General features: G+C 39.7%; 2 protein-coding genes across 13 annotated transcripts in view; both read right to left on the minus strand.

Moving 5' to 3' along the window:
* Positions 1-25388, minus strand: part of PARD3 (par-3 family cell polarity regulator) — a 664911-nt gene that overhangs the window by 285321 nt on the left and 354202 nt on the right. The gene's annotated exons all lie outside the window — the stretch shown is intronic.
* Positions 5205-6826, minus strand: LOC128833060 (matrix metalloproteinase-2-like). The gene is made up of 2 exons (XM_054020951.1): positions 6716-6826; positions 5205-5752 (listed from the first exon to the last, which is right to left on the minus strand). Exons 1-2 carry the CDS (start codon positions 6729-6731, stop codon positions 5397-5399), a joined length of 372 nt encoding a protein of 123 aa, XP_053876926.1. The 5' UTR covers positions 6732-6826; the 3' UTR covers positions 5205-5396.

Below are 25388 nucleotides of genomic sequence, written 5' to 3' on the forward strand. Positions count from 1 at the left end.
TAATGGAATTACTAATGCCAGTGTATCTCACATAACAATGCATTATTCCTGAACAAAATACAGAGACTTTCATATATTGTTTACCGCAGAACTTTATTAACAGAATTGAGAGGTATTTATGGCTTCAAAGAATGAAAAAAAAAAGCTCTGATGTTAATTGATTGATTTTACTTTCCGGAAGTGCAAATTAAAAATACATATATTATTCACTGTGCCTATAATTTTTAATGTCAGAATTGGGAATAGAGTACTTCCAAATATAGACCAATGTAATTAAAGGACTTCCATTAGGAAAAGAGAATCAAAAGCATTTTTCTAACTATGTGATTCAATAGAAATTTATGCTTTTAATTATACATGTGACCAAAAAGAAGTATTATATTGTAATCAGTACAATTCAAAGAACAGATTTAGATTCCATTGGCAGAGGCATCAATCAGCAAAATGATAAGTGATGGGTTATGAGTTCAGCACACAGAGTCAGACAATATATTAAATTATTGAAGAGATATTAAAGCAAGGCAGAGGCATTCAGTAATGTCCAATTGACATTTCCTCTGAGAGTCTGCAAAAATCAGAGTCTGGATGCACTGAGCTTCTCTGAGTCGTAGATATGCTTTGTGCATCCTGGATAGCAGGGCACTGCTTGAAGCCAAGCTACTTGAAGATTGATGATCCCATGTTTTGAGAGGCTCTAATATGCACTTCTTAGTCATCTATCTCTCTTAAGCACCAGGCAAGTAACACATTTCAAAGGTTAACCAGCATCTTGAACCCACCTAGAACTGCTTTATGAATGTAAACAAGAACTCCAAAGCAGATATTTTCTATACAGAAAAAGTTGTACATAAATCAATTGTAAAGGATAACTACAATGTAAGTCACAAATATGCAGTAACAAATTTTACCTGTTTTCACATTTATTGGTCGTAATGAAAGCTGCAACTATGCATCAAAATATAGTCAATTTTGTAAAACTGAAAATAATACTTAAGTGTCAGACATTATTTACAATTACAGGCGGCGTACAAAAAATGTATACATTGTTGAATACAGAGTTGCTTTAAATATGCAAAAAATAGGACATTCAGATTTGTTCCTCACAAAAACAGTATCTCCTCCCCAGATTTGCATATATAGTGTCATAGCATATGGTGTTAAAATTTATGTCTTATGTATGTCTGCAGTGTAGCAGTCAGTTACTGTAGGAATCATCTCTTTGAATTTCAGGCATACACAGACATGCACTCTGCACAGGTATGTGGAGTCACACACACCAAGTCAGCTCCTTTTATTTCATTTTGTGTGACTCTTGGTGATGCTTATGTATATCTGGAGCTGTGCAAGGTGGAAAATTATCAACCCTTCGTCTAAATAAACTCAGTAAGTAAGGGAATATTTAAGATGCAAGCATCACTGACCAAAATAGAGATAACCACATGTGATCTTAGTGTTAATATCTACCTTGTCCTTCTCTCTCAGCCCCTCCTGGTGGTTTGTCAGATCATTTGTTGTTTTTTGTTCATTTAGATCTCAATCCACCAAACTGAATCCCACACAACTTTACCCACATGAGGAGTCCTGTTACAGTCACTCGTACTTTTCACAAGGATAAAGCTATACACATGCTTCAGTGTTTGTAGAATTGGGGATCTTACATTGCAAGTTTTCTAGACAAACACTCTACCTTTATCTGGTTTATAAACAGCCATGAATATTTATGGTTCTCTGTAGCCTTCATCATCATCATCAATGAAAGACGATATGCTCAACATGCACAATACAGGTCTTTGAAACACACCTTCATTCTTTCTCTCATTTCTACTTCACACATGGAAAGGGGACATTCCTTAGTGAACACTATGTACACAATAAGTTTGTACATTTGAAACAAAAGAGTTTTTCACACAAAAAATATCAAGTAACAGAACTTGGATAACTCATGGAGAATAGAATGTTTGGGTTTTTTTTTTAATCAAAAAGTTATCATCTGATATAGGTGCTTAGACAGAAAGTGTATTCTCAGTGCTAGCTACAGCACTACAAACACAATGCCATAATCAACGGATGCATCCTTTAAAAAAAAAACTTTAATACTGCAGTAATCAGGAACTCTTTTCCTTCCAATATAACACAGATTTTGATTTACATGGAACGAAATGTAGAGTAAATTGGACACCTGCAGAAGTATGTAACTTAAAATTCTGATGTATTAAGCAATGTAAATAGCTATGAAAATCTCTGCATCAAGCAATTATTTCTTTATTTGGAAAGTAGTTTTCTTCCTGAAAGGCAAAATCCACCTGTATGTGCTATTACTGAGGTAAACTAAGGAGAAGTCACATTACGTTTAGCGGGTCAAGAAAGTTACAGAAACCCAGCTTCTGATAATCTCTTTGAAGCACGTTTCCCACAAAAACATATTTGTACAAAGTGCAAGGCAAACCTTCTATTTAGCACCACTGGTAAAACACCTATATGCTACATCAAAAGAATAAGCATTTCAGTGTAATTAAGAAACAATATGGTAAAAACTTTGTGCAGTGACAGTAATAAATTTTTTGTGACCCAGTTAAAAAAATTTAAAATTTGTGACCCAGAGTTAACTGGACAGCCTGGACTGCTTTCAGATACATGATGTGCAATTACTCTTAATTGTGTGAAATCAATTAACAAGCTTGTGCATATGTAGGCAATAGCAGATTCTTTCAAAGCACTCATGAATCAAGCCCCTAAATACGGAAACACAGAAAAATAATTACTTTTCTGAAAAAGTGCTAATTGTTATACTCATTATTGTACTAAGTTATATAATAAAACTAACTACTCAAACACTGAAAATCAGCTAAGTTGACCAAACTGGGCATTTTAAATTCTGGTGCTTCTTAATGGATGAATACAAGAAGGGATCCAGTCACTGAAACTGCATGGTAAAATATTTCAATAATTCTATTCACACAACTTAAGTAATTATTACACACACAAAAACTACATTAAAAGAACAATGAAGTTACAAAGTCAAGCACTCAAAAGTCAGGAAATACCAGAATTAAGATTGCCTGTGCAACCTTAATTCAGACCCTTTGTGCTTATACTTTACGAAACAGTCTTTAACTACATGATCACATTCTATTGTTTCTGTGGGACACTTGCCTCACTCAATGCACAGGATAGACCTGTCATGGGGATGCATCAGGGTTGTGTACTAAATGAGGCAGTGATCTATAGGACCCCTGCTTCATTTGTTACAGAAGTTGATAAGAGAGTAATGAACAAGGCAGGGGAATCCAGAATGAAAAAGGGTGGTCTCATGGTTAAGATAGTAGAATGCTGCCCTGAAGAAGTGTATTCTATCCCTGCCTCTGCCATCTGATGTTACTCAAGTCACTTAAACCTGGGGTCTAACGGTATGTCTACACTACGGGATTAATCCGAATTTATATCATTCGAATTTGGGAAACATTGTATGAAGTCGAATGTATGCGGCCACACTAAGCACATTAATTCGGCGGTGTGCGTCCATGTACCGGGGCTAGCGTCGATTTCTGGAGCGTTGCACTGTGGGTAGCTATCCCATAGCTATACCATAGTTCCTGCAGTCTCCCCCGCCCATTGGAATTCTGGATTGAGATCCCAGTGCCTGATGGGACAAAAAATATTGTCGCAGGTGGTTCTGGGTACAGCCTCACCCCTCCCTCCCTCCCTGCATGAAAGCAACGGAGGGCAGACAACCATTTTGTGGCTTTTTTCCTGGGTGAACACTGCAGACTCCATACCACGGCAAGCATGGAGCCCGCTCAGCTCAAGACAGCAGTCATGAACATTGTAAACACCTCACGCGTTCTTGTGGAGTTTATGCTGAGCCAGGAGCAGAAAAACGAGGTGAGGACACGGACACAGAATTCTCTCAAACCGCGGGCCCCGGTGCTTTGGAGATCATGTTGTTAATGGGGCAGGTTCTATCCATGGAACGCCGATTCTGGACAAGGGAAACAAGCACAGACTGGTGGGACCGCATAGTGTTGCAGGTGTGGGATGATTCCCAGTGGCTGCGGAACTTTCGCATGCGTAAGGGCACTTTCATGGAACTTTGTGACTTGCTGTCCCCTGCCCTGAAACGCCAGAATACCAAGATGAGAGCAGCTCTCACAGTTGAGAAGCGAGTGGCGATAGCCCTGTGGAAGCTTACAACGCCAGACAGCTACCGGTCAGTCGGGAATCAATTTGGAGTGGGCAAATCTACTGTGGGGGCTGCTGTGATGCAAGTAGCCAAAGCAATCACTGAGGTGCTGCTACGAAAGTTAGTGACTCTGGGAAACGTGCAGGCTATAGTGGATGGTTTTGCTGCAATGGGATTCCCTGTGGTGGGGCGATAGACGGAACCCATATCCCTATCTTGGCACCGGAGCACCAGGGTACCCAGTACATAAACCGCAAGGGGTACTTTTCAATGGGGCTGCAAGCACTTGTGGATCACAAGGGACGTTTCACGAACATCAACGTGGGCTGGCCGGGAAGGGTTCATGACGCTCGCGTCTTCAGGAACACTACTCTGTTAAAAGGGCTGCAGCAAGGGACTTACTTTCCGGACCAGAAAATAACCTTTGGGGATGTTGAAATGCCAATAGTTCTTCTTGGGGACCCAGCCTTAATGCCATGGCTCATGAAGCCATACACAGGCAGCCTGGACAGGAGTCAGGAGCTGTTCAACTACAGGCTGAGCAAGTGCAGAATGGTGGTAGAATGTGCATTTGGCCGTTTAAAAGGTCACTGGCGATCGTTACTGACTCGCTCAGACTTCAGCCAAACCAATCTCCCATTGTTATTTCTGCTTGCTGTGTGCTCCACAATCTCTGTGAAAGTAAGATGGAGACCTTTATGGCGGGGTGGGAGGCTGAGGCAAAATCGCCTGGCTGCTGATTACGCGCAGCCAGACACCAGGGCGATTAGAAGAGCACACCAGGAAGCGCTGTGCATCAGAGAAGCTTTGAAAACCAGTTTCATGACTGGCCAGGCTACAGTGTGAAATATCTGTTTGATTCCCCTTCATGAAAACCCACCCCCTTTATTGACTCATTCTCTGTAAGGAACCCACCCTCCCCCTTCCCCCAGCTTGCTTTCAAACCAAATAAAGTCACTATTGTTTAAAAATCATTTATTCTTTATTAATAGATTATAAAAAGAGGGAGGGAACCCGGGTGGGGTTTGGGAGGAGGATCGGCGGGAAGGAAAAGGCCACTAAAAAAAGGTTAAAAAAATGACAGCCTTTTGCTTGGGCTGTCCACTGGGGTGGAATGGGAAGGTGTACAGAGCCTCTCCCCGCCCCCCGCGTTCTTACACGTCTGGGTGAGGAGGCTATGGAACATGGTGAGGGAGGAGGGAGGGTTATACAGGGGCTATAGCGGCACTCTGTTATCCTGCTGCCATTCCTGAAGCTCCACCAGACGCCGGAGCATGTCTGTTTGCTCACGCAGCAGCCCCAGCGTTGCATCCTGCCTCCTCTGATCTTCCTGCCGCCACCTCTCATCTCGAGCGTCTCTCCTTTCCTCACGTTGGTCCCTCATGTCCTCACGTTCACTGGCTTCTTTCCTATACTTTGAAACCGTGTCCTTCCACTCATTCAGATGAGCTCTGTCACTGCGGGTGGATTCCACGATTTCTGCGAACATATCGTCTCGCGTCTTCTTTTTCCAACGCCTTATCTGTGAAAGCCTTCGGGACGGAGGAGGGAGGCTTGAAGAATTTGCAGCTGCTGAAGGGAGGGGAAAAAAGGAGAGAATTTTTTAAAAAGATACATTTTGCAGAACAATGCTTATACTCTTTCACGGTGACCAACACAATTCACATTACATAGCACATGTGATTTCTGTACAAGGTCGCATTTTGCCTCTTAATATTGAGTACCAGTGGCTTTGCTGCTAGAGATCACAGACGCAGGTCCGGGCAACAGAATTTGGCTTGCATGCGGCCATGGTAAGCCATTGTCTTTTGGCTTCTGCGCCCTCCTTTCCCACATACCAAGCAAAGCCCGTTGAATGCTGCGATTTTCCTGTTAACCTTCAGCAGCAGAAAACAAACTAACCACCCCCCTCCATCCAATTCTCTGGATGATCGCTTTATCCCTCCCCGCACCGCGTGGCTGGTATCAGGGAAGATCCCTGCTAGCCAAACGCGAAAAGCTCTGGGCCAATTCCACCCCCCCACTCACCCCCCCGCGCTTGGATAACTGCAGGGAAGGATTTCTTTTCAGCCACAGGCAAACAGCCCAGTAGGAACGGCCACCTCTGTCCCCTTAATTAAATTCCCGTATTTCAACCAGGTTACCATGAGCGATAGAACTCTCCTGAGGATTACACAGCGAGATAAAGAATGGATGTTGCTTGAATGCCAGCAAACACTGGGACCATACACTGCCAGGCTTTGTCATGCAATGATACCAGATTACTTGGTGCAAGCATGGCGTGGTCAAGTGTCCTACCATGGAGGATGGAATAAGGATGCACTGCCCAGAAACCTTGTGGCAAGGCTTTTGGAGTACCTCCAGGAGAGCTTCATGGAGATGTCCCTGGAGGATTTCCGCTCCATCCCCAAACACGTTAACAGACTTTTCCAGTAGCTGTACTGGCTGCGAATGCATCCCAAGTCCTCAGGGCAAAGTAATCATTAAAAACCCTTGCTTTTAAAACAAGTTTTATATTTTAAAAGGTAAACTCACCTGAGGTCCCTTCCATGGGGTCATGGTCTTGGATATTAGCTTGGGAGGGTACTTCAGTCAGGCTGAGAAAAAGATCCTGGCTGTTGGGGAGAACGGAGTGCTGGGTGCTCTCTGCAAGCTCGTCCTCCTCCTCCTCTTCCCCGTCCGCAGAATCCTCAGGTGTAGCTGATGAGATTATCCCCGCCTCAGAACCCATGGTCAGAGGTGGGGTAGTGGTGGCGGCCCCCCCTAGAACTGCATGCAGCTCGGCATAAAAGCGGCATGTCCGGGGCTCTGACCCGGAGCGACCGTTTGCCTCCTTTGTTTTTTGATAGGCTTGTCTGAGCTTCTTGGCTTTCACGCGGCACTGATCTGAGTCCCTATTGTGGCCTCTCTCCATCATGCCCTTGGAGATTTTTTCAAAAGTTTTGGCATTTCGTCTTTTTGAACCAAGTTCTGCTAGCACTGAATCCTCTCCCCATATAGCGATCAGATCCAGTACCTCCCGTACGGTCCATGCTGGTGCTCTTTTTTGATTATCGGCCTGCATGGTTACCTGTGCTGATGAACTATCTGTGGTCACCTGTGCTCTCCACACTGGGCAAACAGGAAATGAAATTCAAATGTTCGCGGGGCTTTTCCTGTCTACCTGGCCAGTGCATCCGAATTCAGATTGTTGTCCAGAGCAGTCACAATGGTGCACTGTGGGATAGCTCCCGGAGGCCAATACCATCGAATTGCGGCCACACTAACCCTAATTCGAAATGACAAAATCGATTTTGGCGCTACACTGCTCGTCGGGGTGGAGTACAGAAATCGATTTTAAGAGCCCTTTATTTCGAAATAAAGGGCTTCGTTGTGTGGACGGGTGCAGGGTTAATTCGATTTAACGCTGCTAAATCTGAATTAAAGTCATAGTGTAGACCAGGCCAAAGATGCAGAAATGCTGAGCCCTCGCATTCTGCCCTGAAGTCAATGGGAGTTGTACTTCAAACATATAAAGTGTGGTATAATGCTCACTCTGAGAAATCAGGTTGTAGGCATCTCTGAGCACCCAAATTGGTGGGTACTTTTTATCTTCATATTTCTGTGCCTCAGTTACCAGGGTGTGAAATGGAGATACTACCACTTCCCTACTCTTATTGGGGTGAGGTGTTGCAAACTTTGTAGTATTTAAAAACTCCAGCAGGAGTGTCAGAACATCCTCCACCTCGCCTCTTCCCCCGAGGCCCCACCTCTGCCCCTCAAGCCCTGCCCCCATTGCTTGCTGCTCTTCCCCTCTTCCCATCCAGGTCGGGAGGGAGCTGCAGCTGCCTGACACAGGTAGGAGGCTTTCCTGGCTGAGTAGGGGCTGGCACAGGTGATGATCCAGTGCCTCCCCACCTATGGCACCTGTGGTGACCAGACACTGTCAGGTCCCCTTTTCTACCAGACTTTACGGTCGAACACTGGGAACCCTGGCTACCCTATGTTATGAAAACAAATTAATTGAAGTTTGTGAAGCACTCAGACACTATAGGGAGAAGCATCACAGAGAAGGCCATGAGAAAATTAATAATTCTGTCTTCAGAGCAGAATTGGAATAGTGCACAGTAAATAAGGCATGAGGCCACAGATTGAACAAGGAGAAAAGATATTGAATAACTATTCATTAAAGGAGCACCACCCAAGCAGAGGTCCTATGAAAAAAATAGTATGTGATGATTAGGGCTGTCAAGCAATTAAAAAAATTAATCGTGATTAATCGTGCTGTTAAACACTAATAGAATACCATTTATTTATATATATTTTGGGTGTTTTCTACATTTTCAAATATATTGATTTCAATTACAACATAGAATACAAAGTGTAGAGTGCTCACTTTATATTTATCTTTATTACAAATATTTGCACTGTAAAAAACAAAAGAAATAGTATTTTTCAATTCACCTCATACAAGTACTGTAGTGCACTCTCTATCATGAAAGTTGAACTTACAAATGTAGAATTATGTACAAAAAGTAACTGCATTCAGAAACAGAACAACGTAAAACTTTAGAGCCTACAAGTCCATTGAGTCCTACTTCTTGTTCAGCCAATGGTTCAGACAAACAAGTCTGTTTATATTTGCAGGAGATAATGCTGCCTACTTCTTGTTTACAATGTTACCTGAAAGCAAGAACAGGTGTTTGCATGGCACTGTTGTAACCTACATCGCAAGAGATTTATGTGCCAGATGTGGTAAAGATTCATATGTCCCTTCATGCTTTGACCACCATTCCAGAGGACATGCATCCATGCTGATGACAGGTTCTGCTCAATAACAGTCCAAAGCAGTACAGACTGATGCACTTTCATCATCATTAGTCAGATGCCACCAGCAGAAGGTTGATTTCCTTTTTTGTGGTTCAGGTTCTGTGGTTTCCACATCAGAGTGTTACTCTTAAGACTTCTGAAAGCATATTCCATGCCTCATCCCTCTCAGATTTTGGAAGGCACTTCAGGTTCTTAAACCTTGGGTCAAGTGCTGTAGCTATCTTTAGAAATCACACATTGGTACCTTCTTTGTGTTTTGCCAAATCTGCAGTGAAAGCATTCTTAAAATGAACATGTGCTGGGTCATCTGAGACTGCTATAACATGAAATATATGGCAGAATGCTGCAAAACAGAGCAGGAGTCATACAATTCTTCCCCAAAGCGTTCAGTCACAAATTTAATTAATGCATTAATTTTTAACAAGCGTAATCCGCATAGACGCATGTCCTCTGGAATGGTGGCCGAAGCATGAAGGGGCATACAAATGTTTAGCATATCTTACATGTAAATATCTTACACTGCCAGGTGAACATCTGCTGACATTGTAAATAAGAAGCAGGCAGCATGATCTCCAGTAAATGTAAACAAACTTGTTTGAGCAATTGGCTGCACAAAAAGTAGGACTGAGTGGACTTGTAGGCGCAAAAGTTTTACATAGTTTTGTTTTTGAGCACCGTTACGTAACAAAAAAAATCTACATTTGTACATTTGCACTTTCAAGATAAAGTGATTGTACTACAGTACTTGTATGAGGTGAATTGAAAAATACTATTTCTTTTATCATTTTTACAGTGCAAATATCTGTAATGAAAATAATATAAACTTTGTATTGTCTTGTAATTGAAATCAATATATTTGAACGTAGAAAAACGTCCAATATTTAATAAATTTCAATTGGTATTCTATTGTTTAACAGTACAATTTGGGATAGCTCAGTGGTTTGAGCATTGGCCTGCTAAACCCAGGGTTGTGAGTTCAATCCTTGAGGGGGCCACTTGGGGATCTGGGGCAAAAATCAGTACTTGGTCCTGCTAGTGAAGGCAGGGGGCTGGACTCGATGACCTTTCAAGGTCCCTTCCAGTTCTAGGAGATAGGATATCTCCATTAATTAATTAAAACCGTGATTCATCATGATTAATTTTTTTTAGTTAATTGCGTGAGTAAACTGAGATTAATCGACAAACCTAGTGATGATGTAATTAAAGACTACCATAATGCATATGCTCAAGGATGCTGAATTAAAGATGCACAGTCAAACTTAATTCAGGCATTTCCTAACTTTTGAGTGCGTGACTTTGAACTTGATGTTCTTTCTTTTTTTCCCCCATGTAATAAATATTGAGCACACAGGAGAGAGAGACTCCCTGCTCACAGTTCCAGTGCATGGCCCTGGGGCACCAGGGAGCAGTTATTCCAGCTTCTGCCCTGTAGTCCTGGGATGGAGGGTGCAGTCCCATCTATAATACAGTACCAATAACCATAATATTAATGCATGATGGATCCATCCACCCTATGCATGTCTAAAAAAATAATCTTTTTGATATACTGATTTCAACATATTGGAAAAATTAATCAAACTTATTTTTATGGCACCCGTTCTTGTAATAATGAAATGAAGTAGTATAAATTATATAAAACACGAGTATTCCACGTCATGGTTCTTAACAGAAGGTGAAGTGTTCTACTAACAGATTTCAATGTAGAGGAGAACAGACTGTCATTAAAAATAATTCTCAAAATACTGCACAGAAGCGAATTACATTTCAGCTGGTAAACATGAAGTAAACATTTTGTTTCCATTATTAAAATAACGCTACTACTCTAATCCTTCTTCCCCTATTTTGTGCTGTTGTGCTTAAGTGTAATGATTATTTTGCTTACAACAGGAGAGAGATATTGTATTGGCTATTAAATTACTAGAATGTTTTATAAATGTTTGTTTGGACCCCTGCAACATGAAGTAGCTTCTTTCTCTTTATGATCAGGTTTGGTGGGAAACAGGTCTTCACAGACCTGTTTCCAGTATCTTAACTAGGACAAGTACACTAGCATCAGGCTTTGGTGCTAATGTTCTCTCTTCCTGATTAACTGCTGAATCTCCAGAGAAGAACAATTTTCAATCAAATGTGAATGGTTACAAAGATAACATGAAAAATGGAAGCTCTTGAACAAACACAGAAACAAAACAAAAAATACAAAGTCTCTTTCACAATTAGAAAGGTGCTTTTTTGCAATCCATATCAGGCACGCAAATGTCATTGGTGATGGGCAGAAAATAAGAAACCAAAGAGACTCTAAATTAAAACCTCACACACTCCCACCACCAATACCTTTTCCCCCACTCCCCGCCCCCAAAACCAGTCAATAGTCGTTATTTTTGTTAGTCTATATCCTTCACTAAACTCAGTTTACTTTTTACTTGTCACCTTCCACAGTGGGAAATAAATTGCATCCCAAAAAGGGCTGTTGCAGCAAGTATGAAGTCTCTGCATGCCTGAAAGCTCCAGGAGGAAGACCAAACAGTGACTGAATGGCACAATCTAGACCGATATTTGTCCTCTGATCATATATACTAGAACCCCAGTATCCTGAAGGTCACAATTTATGACATTTCACTGGTAATCACTGTGGACCTATTCTGTAATCTTTATGTTGTATAATGCCTCATCTCACATTTAGCCATACTGACTTCAATGGCACTACTCATGTAAGTATTGCTCAGGCACATTATCTGCTACCCCTCTTGAGGCAGCAGTCACTGAGAAAGAGGGTTTGAATATACAGTACTGAATTGTACTGTGGTTGTCACTAAATTCCAGTAGAACCTCAGAGTAGAAATAAATACAGTAGAACCTCAGAATTATGAACACCTTGGGAATGGAGGTTGCTCATAACTCTGAACAAAAGGTTATGGTTGTTCTTTCAAAAGTTTACAACTGCATTTGAAACTTTACTATGCAGAAGAAAAATGCTGCTTTCCCTTTATTTTTTACATTTAACCACAGTATGTACTTGCTTCCCCCCGCCCCTGGGTATTCTCCGCTGCTGCCTGATTGCATACTTCTGGTTCCAAACGAGGTATACGGTTGACTGGTGAGTTTGAAACTCTGAGGTTCTCCTGTACCAAAGATTCAAGCTTGGCAGGTTATACCAGATATTTTCGTATTTGAGAATTTGATTTGCGCCTGTGTTGCCAGTTCTACCACTTAAGACAAAAGATTGCCTCTGAGAAAAAACATGTTGTTAATTTGCTTTTTGCTTGTTTTTTTTTAATTAAGAAATGTTATAAAAGAGCTTTATATTGAAAAAGTAAGTATTCACTAAAAACATGTGGCAAGAATCTTTATGTTTTTTATGGTGAACTATCAAAAATGCAATTTCTGGAGAGTTTTGTTGGCTCTGAGGTTTATCCTCTCACCTCAGGACAAGAGAGAGTTCTTAAAGGAAAGACCAGTAGCTAGGTGTTTTGGGACTTATTCAGTGTGATCCTTTCAAAGGACAAATTTACAGGTAATTTCCCATTATCTTAGTGGTGAGTGTTTCACACATACCTCTGTATATGGGAGGAAGACAATAGTGAAGTGAGATCTTCTTCACATCACATTCAGAAACTTAATAACAACCAGAAAATGCAGCACAGCCTTAGTAAGATGAAAATCAACTCATAAAAACCTGCTCCAAAAGAACAAGCTATAGTGCCAGGAAAAAATAAATACATTTTGTTTTAACTACATATAACACAAAAGAAACCTACATATACACAACTTGGAATACATGACAAGAGACTTGGAGATGTCCCAAGTAACTAGAAACAGTTGGACTTCTCAGCTCATTAACAGACCTTGCAGAATAGACACATTGAATGTGATCTGCCTATACTTTTACCAAATGCTATTGCATAGTAAAGTCAGTCAATCAGCTCCATGGGGTTGCCTTGCCGATCTCATGTGGCAGACCCAATCTCAGGTTAGCTATTGTTGAGCTTTAACACTGACCTTAACAACAGGTTTCAGAGTAGCAGCCGTGTTAGTCTGTATCTGCAAAAAGAACAGGAGTACTTGTGGCACCTTAGAGACTAACAAATTTATTAGAGCATAAGCTTTCGTGGGCTACAGCTCACTTCTTTGGATGCATATAGAATGGATCATATATTGAGGAGATATATATATACACACACACACACACACACACACACACACATACACACACACACACACACACACATATACAGAGAGCATGAACAGGTGGGAGTTGTCTTACCAACTCTGAGAGGCCAATTAAGTGGAAAAAAAAACTTTTGAAGTGATAATCAAGATAGCCCAGTACAGACAGTTTGATAAGAAGTGTGAGAATACTTACAAGGGGAGATAGATTCAATGTTTGTAATGGCTCAGCCATTCCCAGTCCTTATTCAATCCTAAATTGATTGTATTGAGTTTGCATATCAATTCCAGCTCAGCAGTCTCTCATTGGAGTCTGTTTTTGAAGTTTTTCTGTTGTAAGATAGCCACCCACAGGTCTGTCATTGAATGACCAGACAGGTTAAAGTGTTCTCCCATTGGTTTTTGAGTATTATGATTCCTGATGTCAGATTTGTGTCCATTAATTCTTTTGCGTAGAGACTGTCCGGTTTGGCCAATGTACATGGCAGAGGGGCACTGCTGGCACATGATGGCATATATCACATTGGTAGATGTGCAGGTGAACAAGCCCCTGATGGTATGGCTGATGTGATTAGGTCCTATGATGATGTCACTTGAATAGATATGTGGACAGAGTTGGCATCGGGCTTTGTTACAAGGATAGGTTCCTAGGTCAGTGTTTTTGTTCAGTGACGTGTGGTTGCTGGTGAGTATTTGCTTTAGGTTGGGGGGTTGTCTGTAAGCAAGGACAGGTCTGTCTCCCAAGATCTGAGAGAGTGAGGGATCATCTTTCAGGATAGGTTGTAGATCTTTGATGATGCGCTGGAGAGGTTTTAGTTGGGGGCTGAAGGTAATGGCTAGTGGTGTTCTGTTATTTTCTTTGTTGGGCCTGTCTTGTAGTAGGTGATTTATGGGTACTCTTCTGGCTCTGTCAATCTGTTTTTTCACTTCAGCAGGTGGGTATTGTAGTTTTAAGAATGCTTGATAGAGATCTTGTAGGTGTTTGTCTGAGGAGCAAATGCGGTTGTATCTTAGAGCTTGGCTGTAGACAATGGATCGTATGGTGTGTCCTGGATGGAGGCTGGAGGCATGTAGGTAAGTATAGTGGTCAGTTGGTTTCCGGTATAGGGTGGTGTTTATGTGACCGTTGCTTATTAGCACAGTAGTGTTAAGGAAATGGACCGCTTGTGTGGATTGGTCTAGGCTGAGGTTGATGGTGGGATGGAAATTGTTGAAATCATGGTGGAATTCCTCAGGGCCTTCTTTTCCATGGGTCCAGATGATGAAGATGTCATCAATGTAGCGCAAGTAGAGTAGGGACATTAGGGGACGAGAGCTAAGGAAGCGTTGTTCTAAGTCAGCCATAAAAATGTTGGCATACTGGGGGCCATGTGGGTAACCCACAAGTAAGTGTATTGCAATCTGACCCTTAGTGATTGTATAAACCGGGATTATTGAAAAAGATGACAAGAACTAAATGGATAAGAGTGAAATACAGTCTCACCCCTGCAAATGCTCCTGCCAGTTCAGGTGTGAGGCATATTTGAAACGATTGTTCTAGTGTCACTCCCACACTGTTCACAAAACAGGAACACAGGACTATCACCAGAGCTCTCAATAGGTTCAGAAGCATCAATGCAAATAGTGTTAGAAATGACAAGCCTGATACTTCACTGCCCTGTACCTTGAATACTCATTTCTTCTTATGTGGCACCTCTGTTACTGAAGGTTTGCAACTATGGTATCCCATTCTGTACAGTCCTCTGATAATCTCTTTGTGAATTAATAGCCCTTTTGATACACCCAAGATGCTGCATCATGCATCCAAGATCTTCTTTCTCTACTTCCTGTTCCGTTGCCATAAACTTGTGTCACCCGCTGATCGTCTTAAAATGTGTCCTCAAATCATCTCTTTCTTTTCATAAGATCTCTGAACTAGCATTTGCGTAGTTCCAATCATCTCCAATGCTTTTTCATTGGTTACAAGCCTATTCATGATATTTGCAGTATTCTTGTTACACGATAATTTGCTGTTTCTTTATTATTGATTATTTGAATGTACATGTGCCACAGCCATAATTTAACACAAACCAAATGTAAGTTTTCAAGAGTTGGAAACTTAGTCTTCAGATTTATATTCCTTCTGATCAGATGTTATTCGTCTAGAATGTCTTTCACTCTTCCTATTGTGGTGCTGACTTCTGCATCTGCTGTAATGATGCTCCCTAAGTAGCAATAATTTCTCACTTGTGATACAGCCATGTCATTCACTGGTATCTTGCATTTTTTCAGGATCCCACCATACAACCACAGATTTTGTCTTGTCCACACTCAACTCTATACCATATGCTTTGTCATATTCATATATAATCTCCACTAACATCAGTCCTTCTTTGGAATCAGCCAACAAACTGTGTATGGACTGATTTGAGCGCATTTTACACTTACTTTGCAGTTTGTGAATGAGGACACAAGAATGTATTAATGAATATACAAGGTGTTAAGATTAATGGAAAATGGGCGAATAACATTTGCTATGCAGATAAGAGTTTGTTGGCTGATATATATATATATATATTATATATATATATATATATATATATATATATATAAATAAAATTATGAGCATTGTTTAGTTATTATAAGATGGAACTGAGCAGCCAGGAGATCTGGGGTCTGTTTCCATCTCTACGACTGACTTGTTATGTAACAGGGCAAAATCAATTAAACTATCTGCATCTCCGTTAATATCAGCATACTGGGAATGATCTTATTTATCCAGGTTTGCAATGTGGTTTGAGATACTTGGGACACTTGGGGCAGAGAATACTTCTGGGAGCAATAATACTGACAAAACGCTGTTTATTAAAGCCTTAAGAAAATAGGTCTTTTGGCCAGAACATATTGCCACAAAATGTTTAAGCCTGACTAAGCCTGTATCAGATGTGTTTCTTCTTCAGCCATCTGATAACATTTTTCAGAGTAACAGCCGTGTTAGTCTGTATCCGCAAAAAGAAGAACAGGAGTACTTGTGGCACCTTAGAGACTAACAAATTTATTAGAGCATAAGCTTTCGTGGACTACAGCCCACTTCTTCGGATGCATATAGAATGGAACATATAATGAGGAGATATATATACACACATACAGAGAGCATAAACAGGGTGGGAGTTGTCTTACCAACTCTGAGAGGCCAATTAATTAAGAGAAAAAAAACTTTTGAAGTGATAATCAAGCTCGCCAGTACAGACAGTGTGATAAGAAGTGTGAGAGTACTTACAAGGGGAGATAGAGTCAACGTTTGTAATGGCTCAGCCATTCCCAGTCCTTATTCAAACCGGAGTTGATTGTGTCTAGTTTGCATATCAATTCTAGCTCTGATAACATTTGGGATCCCTGACCTACTTTTTAGCTCTTTTACTGGAAATAACGCAAAATCATTTTGGGATACAAAACAGCAAGAAAATTAGCTATTATATTTTATTATTTTTATGTCAATAACTCACTTGCAGAATAATCCATAACCATAAACAAGTTAAATGGTAAAAAATCTTTTCTTAGGGTTTACATTTATTAGTATATGCACATTTCAGTGTTGGTAGTGACACCTATTGGCAACCCCACCACAGTATGTTTTTGAAAAATGACGAGATGACAGATAAGGAATAAGAAAGATGGCATGTAATAGGAAAGTACTAATCTTTATTGTGCTAAATATTTTAAATATATAAAATGCAGCATAAAAAAAACTCTCAGCAATTTCCAGTGCATCTAAAGTGCTTTCTAGGAGATCTGATCAATATAAAATTACAGGCAATTCTGTTTCATTATTTCACAACACTAGTATTTATATTGGGGTATATGTATTAGACCTATGTATAAATACTTAATATTCCATCAAATTGATCGGTCTCTTGAAAATAAAATGGATTCATTTCATATAATTGCATTGTTGCAGATTTTTATACACTTTCTATTTTTATATAAAGTTCCACAAAACTGTGGATTGTGCTACTTAAATAAATTAAAACAAAAAACGTTAGCCTTGACCTCAGGACTTCTTACCCTGATCAAACCTCTGGCATTGTACATTCTTGGTGTGCAATTTGTAGACTAACATATGGAATCTATCAAGATCTGTCTATGTAAACTAAATAGTGGGGTCAACATTTAAGACAGACTGATAAAGTTATGTTTTGCTGTTATGAAAACATGGGACAGATTTTTAGATGGATTTAGTTGTGAACATTACTGGTAACAGGGCTACAGTTACAGTATGGTCTATAATACATTTAGCTAGGAAGGTTTAGCTCAAATACCAAACCTGTTTTTAGATATATTATGGTTTTACTTTTTTTAATTTCCAATCTGGCAATGGAGACACAAGGAGGTCATTTAACTTACCTCGAGGTCGCTCAGTTATTGTGTGTTTCAGAATGAATTAGAACTCAAGCTCCTCTTGATTCTAAGAATTAGATGACAACTTCCCAATGACTCATTTGAAAGTTTAAAATGAAAATGTTCACATTAGATTGAAAATGTCTTAATATGAAAGTTTGCAGAATATTTCAGTTAAGACATATTGCTAAACAATTTAACTGCATTAATTTTAGACTTCTAGATCTGCACCTTATTTCAAATCCAAGCATGTATTTAAAAGTAAAATAACACAAAGAGTTTATGTCATTTGTTGCTGAAAGGTGTTAAAAGCAAGTACAGTTCCTATCAAATATAATGCATTTTATCAGTGCAACAAGTAGGCACCATAGCTACTTAAACTCGTCAAACACTAATATTGGAGAACTTTTGGGGAAAACATATTTTTGATGACAGAACTTTGCAAAATGAGGTTCCTAAATTCGTTAGCCAACATTGTCCCTACTTGATGTTAAACTAAGCTGGAACTTCGTTACAGGCAACACAGCAAAATCCATGTTTATATTATATTAAAATAAATAGCTACAAAGTTTATGACACATTAATACTTATGAAAAAGAAAGATCTCATTACAATCTCTATAAAAAGGGCTGGTGTGTCCAAGAAGCAAATAAATAAATAAACAGACAAACAAACATTCAAAAGGGCTTGATGGCAGCTTTGGCAACATTTTTTTTTTTTTTTTAAGGAAGAAAATAATCTGTGTTAAAAGCCAGTATTCTCACCAGCATAGTGCATCTGTTTTCTCTGTGAAGTACAGTACTCAAAAAAAGTAGGTCAAGTAAGGCATGTCCATTAGTTCTCCTATAAATAGACTACTTTGAGTTCACCTTCTTGTATCTAATGTAGAACAACAGAATTTTTAATATTTTTTGCTTCAGTCTGACAAAGTTTGTTACTACTATAGGGAAAAAAAGATCAAGATCTGTGTGATTTTTTAAAAGCAGAAAAAATGACACTGAATGTATGGAATTGGGACACATTTTCTCTACAGAAAAACAAATGTACAAGCCTTCACCTATAAGTTTAGAGATCTGAAAGACTTCTGTAGAGATGCATTATATATGAGTTCACAGTCTTCTCTTGATACAGAGACAAAGAAAGGGGGGGAAATTGGCATAAATCACTTCACACTTTTGCTATAACCACTGATGCATGATTATTATTCACCTCAACTTTTCAAGGACCATGACTACATTTTTCCTCATTCTTGAACTCATTTTTTTGAATACAAAATACCATTTCTTATTTGGGAACCTGAATTTGTCATTAGGTAAATTTCAAATAGGTCTCATAACTCTTTTATCCTTTTTATTTTAATCTGAAATAGTCCCTAGTTGCCTGATTTGCAGATCTGTATCACTATGCAAGGTTTTCACTGGCTTCAGTTCATTTTGATACCCTGGGGTACTGAATGTAAGAATCAACCCTGAAGTGAGCTAAAAGTGCTGTGTTCTGTTCTCTGTCACTTTGAAAATCTCACTCAGGCATTTTAATATCAAAATTCAGGGCTGAATATTTTTTTCCATTCCTGCACAGTATTGTTTAGTGATGTCATCAGAAAGCTAATAAAAGTTTGTGCTTTTTAAAATTATATTTAAACCACAAAATATATGTTCCAATAATACAAAGGTACCCAATATTTATGGGTAAATTGGTGTGGATGTTTTAACTTCGAGTTTCCCCTCTTAAGGGGGAGAATGTTGAGATAAAAATCACAGACAGGATTCTAAAAACTTTTCTTTTTGTGCTACTAACCCAAACCCCAATATCATAAAACTGAAGAATTTTTAAAATCCAGTTTATTCAGAGATTCATAGCCACTCATATTATGATTTCATTACACTTCATTTTGCTTGGAGTCAGAAGACAGGTCAGTTTTACTCTCTGTTTATAGCCTATTTAATCTGCAGTTCTCATGACTGTTTGGTTTGAGTTTCTATCAAGGCAGATAGAAATTTTCATTACTGGTATTAAAAAAAAATCTCATGAGAATTTTGTTTATCTATGTTAGGTATTGTAAATACACGCACACAAATATACAATTCCTAAATAATTCAGTGTCCCTTTGAATTAAATGTATTTCATTCAATTTTAAAGTTTTGTAGTTTATTTTCCTCTTTTTAGATTCATATTCTAGTCTGCCATCCACTGCACTTTTAACCTTCCCTGCACGCAAAGTCTGTTCCAATTAAGACTCCATGTCAAGATAGTCTCTTGCAAGACACAGACTTTACCTAAGAGGACCCATGTAGAAATTCTTACTAATTAAAAGACTATAGCATTTTTCATTGTTTTTTGGTCAATTTGTTTTGCTGAATTCAATGTGGGGAAAAAATTCAAACTTCTCAGTGAATGCTCCATTGTGACTGCTCCATTTCAACTGCCTACAGGGTTATAACCTGGTATTTGACAATTTTATTGATTTTTTTAATCAAAAACATTAAATCAAATATTAAAATACAGTAAAACGATCACCCCTGAAGAGACACCACCTGTCATGACTTGCAGAGGCCATAGAAATTTTTCCTCTATAATTTAACTGAGAAGAAACTGTGAAGAGTGATCACCTGTCATCTGCAACCAGCCACCACATTTTCTTACTCCTTTCAGAGCTGGGTGCCCACTAGCATTTGCCACTCGCCACTCTGTCTTCAGAGCTGGGTGGTTGGAGAGCAGTGGCTGCTGGCTAGGCGCCCAACTCTAAAGGCACCGCCACCGCCAGCAGCAGCAGCAGAGAAGTAAGGGTGGCATGGTATGGTATTGCCAGCCTTACTTCTCTGCTACTGCTGGAAGCAGCGCTGCCTTCAGAGTTGGGCACCTGGCCAGCAGCCACCACTCTCCAGGCGCCCATCTCTGAATGCAGAAGTAAGGGTGCCAATACCATACCATGCCTTTGAAGAGACCATCTCCTACAAGCGACCACGTTTGCTAACTCCCATGAGTGGTAGCTCTGGGCGGGTTTTACTGTAAATATATATAGTGCCTTCCAGCAGATAATGGCAAAGTGCTCCACAAACTTCAATGAATTTAGCTTCACAGCACCACTGGGAAGCAGGCACATTTTATTATTCACATTCTTCATTTCAGGAAACTGAAGCACTGGGATATGATGGTCTGTTTTAAGAATGATTTTGAACTTTAGGTACCTTCATTTTGGGGTCGCTAAACTGATAATGTCATAGACTGATTTAAGAAGAGGGCTGAGCACCCACAAATCCTGTTGAAGTCATTGGGAGCTACGGATGCTCAGCACCCGTGAAAAGCTGAAGCTGGACACAGAAGTTAAGGAAACAAAATGAGAGGCCCCTTTTGAAAAACTGGCACTAAGCAAATTGCCAAGGGTCACACAAAAAGTGCCAGACTCACCCCTACAGAAACAGTAGCACTAGAGAACCCCTTCACCATGCCACTGGCTTCCTCAATAGGAGCCTCATATGAGAACTGAAAACAGGCTGGGAAATGCACTGAATCAAGACATCTCTGACCAACCTGCCTTTGACCCCTTTGCTGGCCCACCCCCTCATGCTTTCTGTGATGCAGCTTGCACTAATGTGTTCCCACTAATGAACGTTTTTCTGCCAGAAGATCCTCTGAGTCCAATGAATTCTGGCCGAAACGTGCATGAGAGCCAGGAAGAAAAAACAGCTCTCTGGACTCCCAGACCTATACATTCACCACAAGAGCTTGATAAGACTCCCAGACCTATACATTCACCACAAGATAACTATGAGTTGTGTAAAAAAAAGTATTTCAAATATTAATTTTATTACCTTTATAGTTTAGTGTCCCCTTATTCTTTTATTAAGAGTAAACAACAAATTATTAATCTTCTCAGTACCAATCATTATTTTATGTACCTCTTATTTGTCTCCTCTCACAACTAGAAGCCCCAAATCTTTTTCATCTAGTCTCATATGGAAATCTTCCCGTGTCACTAATATTTTTCACTCCCCCTTTGTCCTTTGTCTGACTGAGTGACAAGAATTCGACACAATATTCTATGTGAAGGTGCAACATTGTTTTATATGAAAACATTATAATTTTCCAGTATTAGTCCTATAATTTCTTAATAAATTCCACCACCCCCCCACCCCCATTCTGATGGCTGATGCACATCAAGCAAAAAATTTTGCTGGTCACAACCCTTCAGAATTTTGCATGAGTTGTTGCAGTTACTCATCAATACAGATAGTTCAAGTTATTATTTGCAATATGCATTACCTTGAGTTTAGCTACACTGAATTTCATCTGCCACTATGTTATCCAGAAGTTGGTCCAATAAAAGAGATTACCTCAACCACCTTGTCTCGCTAATATCCTGGGACCAACATGGCTACAACACTGCCTACATTACGTTATCCAGTTACTAGATTCATCTGTAGTTCCCTCCCCCAGCAAATTTCATCTAAGCTTAAACTAACCTAAATACTTTTGTATCCTCTGTAAATTTTGCCACCTCAGTCTTCATCCTTTTTTTCCAGATCATTTTAAAATATATTAAATAACTATTCCTAGTACTGTTCCTGGGGCAACCCATTACTCACCTTCCTTTCAATATTGGAAACTGACCATTTTTTCTGCTCTTAGCCAGTTTCTAATCCAAGACAGAACTTTCTTGTCACCACAGGATTACTTATTCCCTAATACCCTCATCCAAATAAATCATATCTACCAGTACTCCTTACATATAGGGCCAGATTGAGAAATAGGCACAACAGGCATGTGTCTAGAGCTCTGATTCCTGGAGTCATGTGATGATGTCAGAATCTAAGCTTTGATTTCAACATACATCAGAGAAAACCTGTCTTATGGTTGGAAAGAAAAGCTTGAAAATTTTGACCTGAGTGTAACCCATGCAGAGATATCTGCCTGAAGGCTTGTCTACACAAGAATACTGCACCGATTTAATTTAAATCAGTTTAAAAACCATTTTACTTTACTGGTGACGATCCAGTGTAGGCACTGTTATTTCAGTTTAAGAGTGACTTATTTCAATTTAGCTACATTGATAAGAAATTGAGTTGGGGTTTGTCTTGATTAGGAATTAATGATGTGTTGGACATATTAACCAACACATTCTAACTAAAATGTTTTATCATTCTAGTTTAGACAAGGTGGTGTGCAACTAGCTACAGTGTGTTAAAGTGTACACTTCAGTGTTAGGAATGGGTAAACAAAATCTAGTTAGCCAACGCATTGTAACAACACATCCTTAAATCCTAGTCAAGACAAACTGTTAGCTACTCCAAAATAGGGGACACAAACTAAAATAAGTGCTGCTACACAAGGTTTTACACAATTTTAAAGAAAAAAAGCACAATTTTGAGAGTCATGCAGACTTTTGAGACTCAGGCTGAACCAGGCCACTCTTCTTCATTTACACTACATTCCTTGCCAACAGACCTGATCTTCTGCCATTTACTTTCTGGGGAGAGGCTGGGTAGGAAGGCTTTAGCTTCTACTCTCATGTGTATACAGCATTAGACCAATGGCTCATCCAGTCCAGCATCCTGTCTCTGACAGCAGTCAGCAATAGCTGCTTTGAAGGAAGGTGCGAAAATCATATCCTGCCCACAGACCAAGTTCCTTCCTAGCCCCATCAGTCCATGAGTGGACTGTGTCCTGAAGGTTTACAACCATGGTGGCTAGACATATACTTCATGCCCCATAAAAATGTTACAGGTTTCATGAGAGCCCAGGACTTCCTTGGTGACCCTTCTGAACAACCCAGGGAGGACCAGCCATCTAACCTTTGAAGATGTTGGGATATTAAAGAAGAAAAAAATTACTGTGCCTCAGTTAGAAGATAGTTTGATATAAAGGTCAGACAGTTAAGATTTGTTGGGGGCAGATGTAGCCTGCAAGGAGAACTCTCATTTCATACTGAACTTAATGAGGTTCACTGGATTCACATGGAATTTTAGATGAATTCAGAACCCCAAGCAAACTGGGAGATACAAACAAGTGAATCCAGTGCTTTTGGTTTACTGAAATCAGTGCCCACAGCTCTACTGATGTCTGCTACACATGCTCTAATAAGTAAGCACAGTTTAACCCTGAATTACCTTGCCATTATGGGTTCATGTCAGTTCTGTAACATTATTGGATTGAAGCTTTTCTGAGGTTTGATTTACTCCAAGAAAATCCTACATCACATACTGTATAATAGTGCAACAGTATAATAGGCACAGAAAGCAAGAAAAATCTATAAAATTGACAAAAAGCAGTTGTCTCTCTCCTTACATATAGCCATGATGAAGGAAGTAATGAACAGAGAGAGAGAGAAAAATCTCTAGAGCATAGAGAAGCTCATAATGGTTTCCTCAGGGATTGGTAATGGGACCAATGTTACTGAATGTACTTATTAATGATATGCAAAAGGAAGGGAAAGTAAAGTGATGAAATTTGCTGGTGACAGAATTAAGGGGAGTTATAAATAAAATAAAATAAAATAAAATAAAATAAATCAACCACCACACCAAAACAACTGAAGAGCTTTGTTAGAAACTCCAGACGGATCATATCAAGACTGTGGATTGAGAAGCTTGGTGACTGAGGTAATTTAACTTGGATAACTGTAAGGTAACATATACTGGGAAATATAAGATCCACTAAGGGGGGTTAAAGAAACAGGGTTCTTGGGAAAAGTCATTGAAGCCAATGAAGAGCAGCAGTCAAAAACCAGAAAATTCCAAAATTAGAGCATGATGGGACTGCAATACATTTAATATATCGGGATTTTACTAACGTGCTGACAGTGTCTCATGAAATCAATTTTCAAGTCAGATTTAAAGCTAGCAAGTCCTCTTCCTGCTATCTTTTGAGGGAAGGAGTGGCAGAATGATCCATCCATTGGCATTTGTATTTATGAATACTATACATATTTGAATATTTAAGAAAATAAACACATTGTATGAGTCAGATGATAGGTTGTATTATGACAAAGAGAAAACTTGCCTAGGAACCATAAGCAAGCAGGGGGCAGGGAGCATGTAGCAGCAAACAGTATGAAGTCTTGATTCTCAGGTCCAGCCAATCTGTGCTCAGCCTGGGACCTGAGGGGTTGTGGGAAACAAAGGTGATTGTATTTGAATTTCACCCCCTACCCCCAAACCATGCGAGTTAGGGGAAGGGAAAAACTTCATTTTTTTTATATTTATATATATATATATATATATATATATATATATATATATATATATATATATATATATATATATATATATATATATATATATATATATATATATATATATATATATATATATAGACATGCATTGGGGTGGTGGGCACATTTGACTCTAAAGTTATGTTTATACAGTAATTGGGGGGCATAATTCCCAGCTCATGTGGACATGCACACCCCAGTTCTGCTTGATGGAGTCTGCTAAAAATAGCAGTCTGGCCATAGCAGCACAGGCAGCAGCTTGGGCTAGTACACACCGGGGGGTTGGGTGGGATTGTACATGGGCAGGTAGCCCAAGCTGCTGTCTTTACCATCATGGCCACACTGCTATTTTTGGCACACTAGCTCACGCCGAACTAGCAGAGGTAAGCCCACGCAAGCTAGGAATTACACCAGCTGGTGTGTACACATATCCTAAGGCTACTGCAGCCCATGGATGGCAATAGTGGCCATGAAATGGCTTTGTAAGGGAGAGTTTTCTTCTCCTATTCATCAAAGAGCACCCCTGAGGTACAATCTTATTTGGGCCAAATACATCAGCATATGCACACGCACCCCACTGTATTCTGGGGGCTACATATGCCGAAGCATCTTGCCCAGCTGCAAGGAGGTGATAGCACCTCTCTGTGT

Source organism: Malaclemys terrapin, chromosome 2 (assembly GCF_027887155.1).
Source record: "Malaclemys terrapin pileata isolate rMalTer1 chromosome 2, rMalTer1.hap1, whole genome shotgun sequence".
NCBI classification, from domain to species: domain Eukaryota; kingdom Metazoa; phylum Chordata; order Testudines; family Emydidae; genus Malaclemys; species Malaclemys terrapin.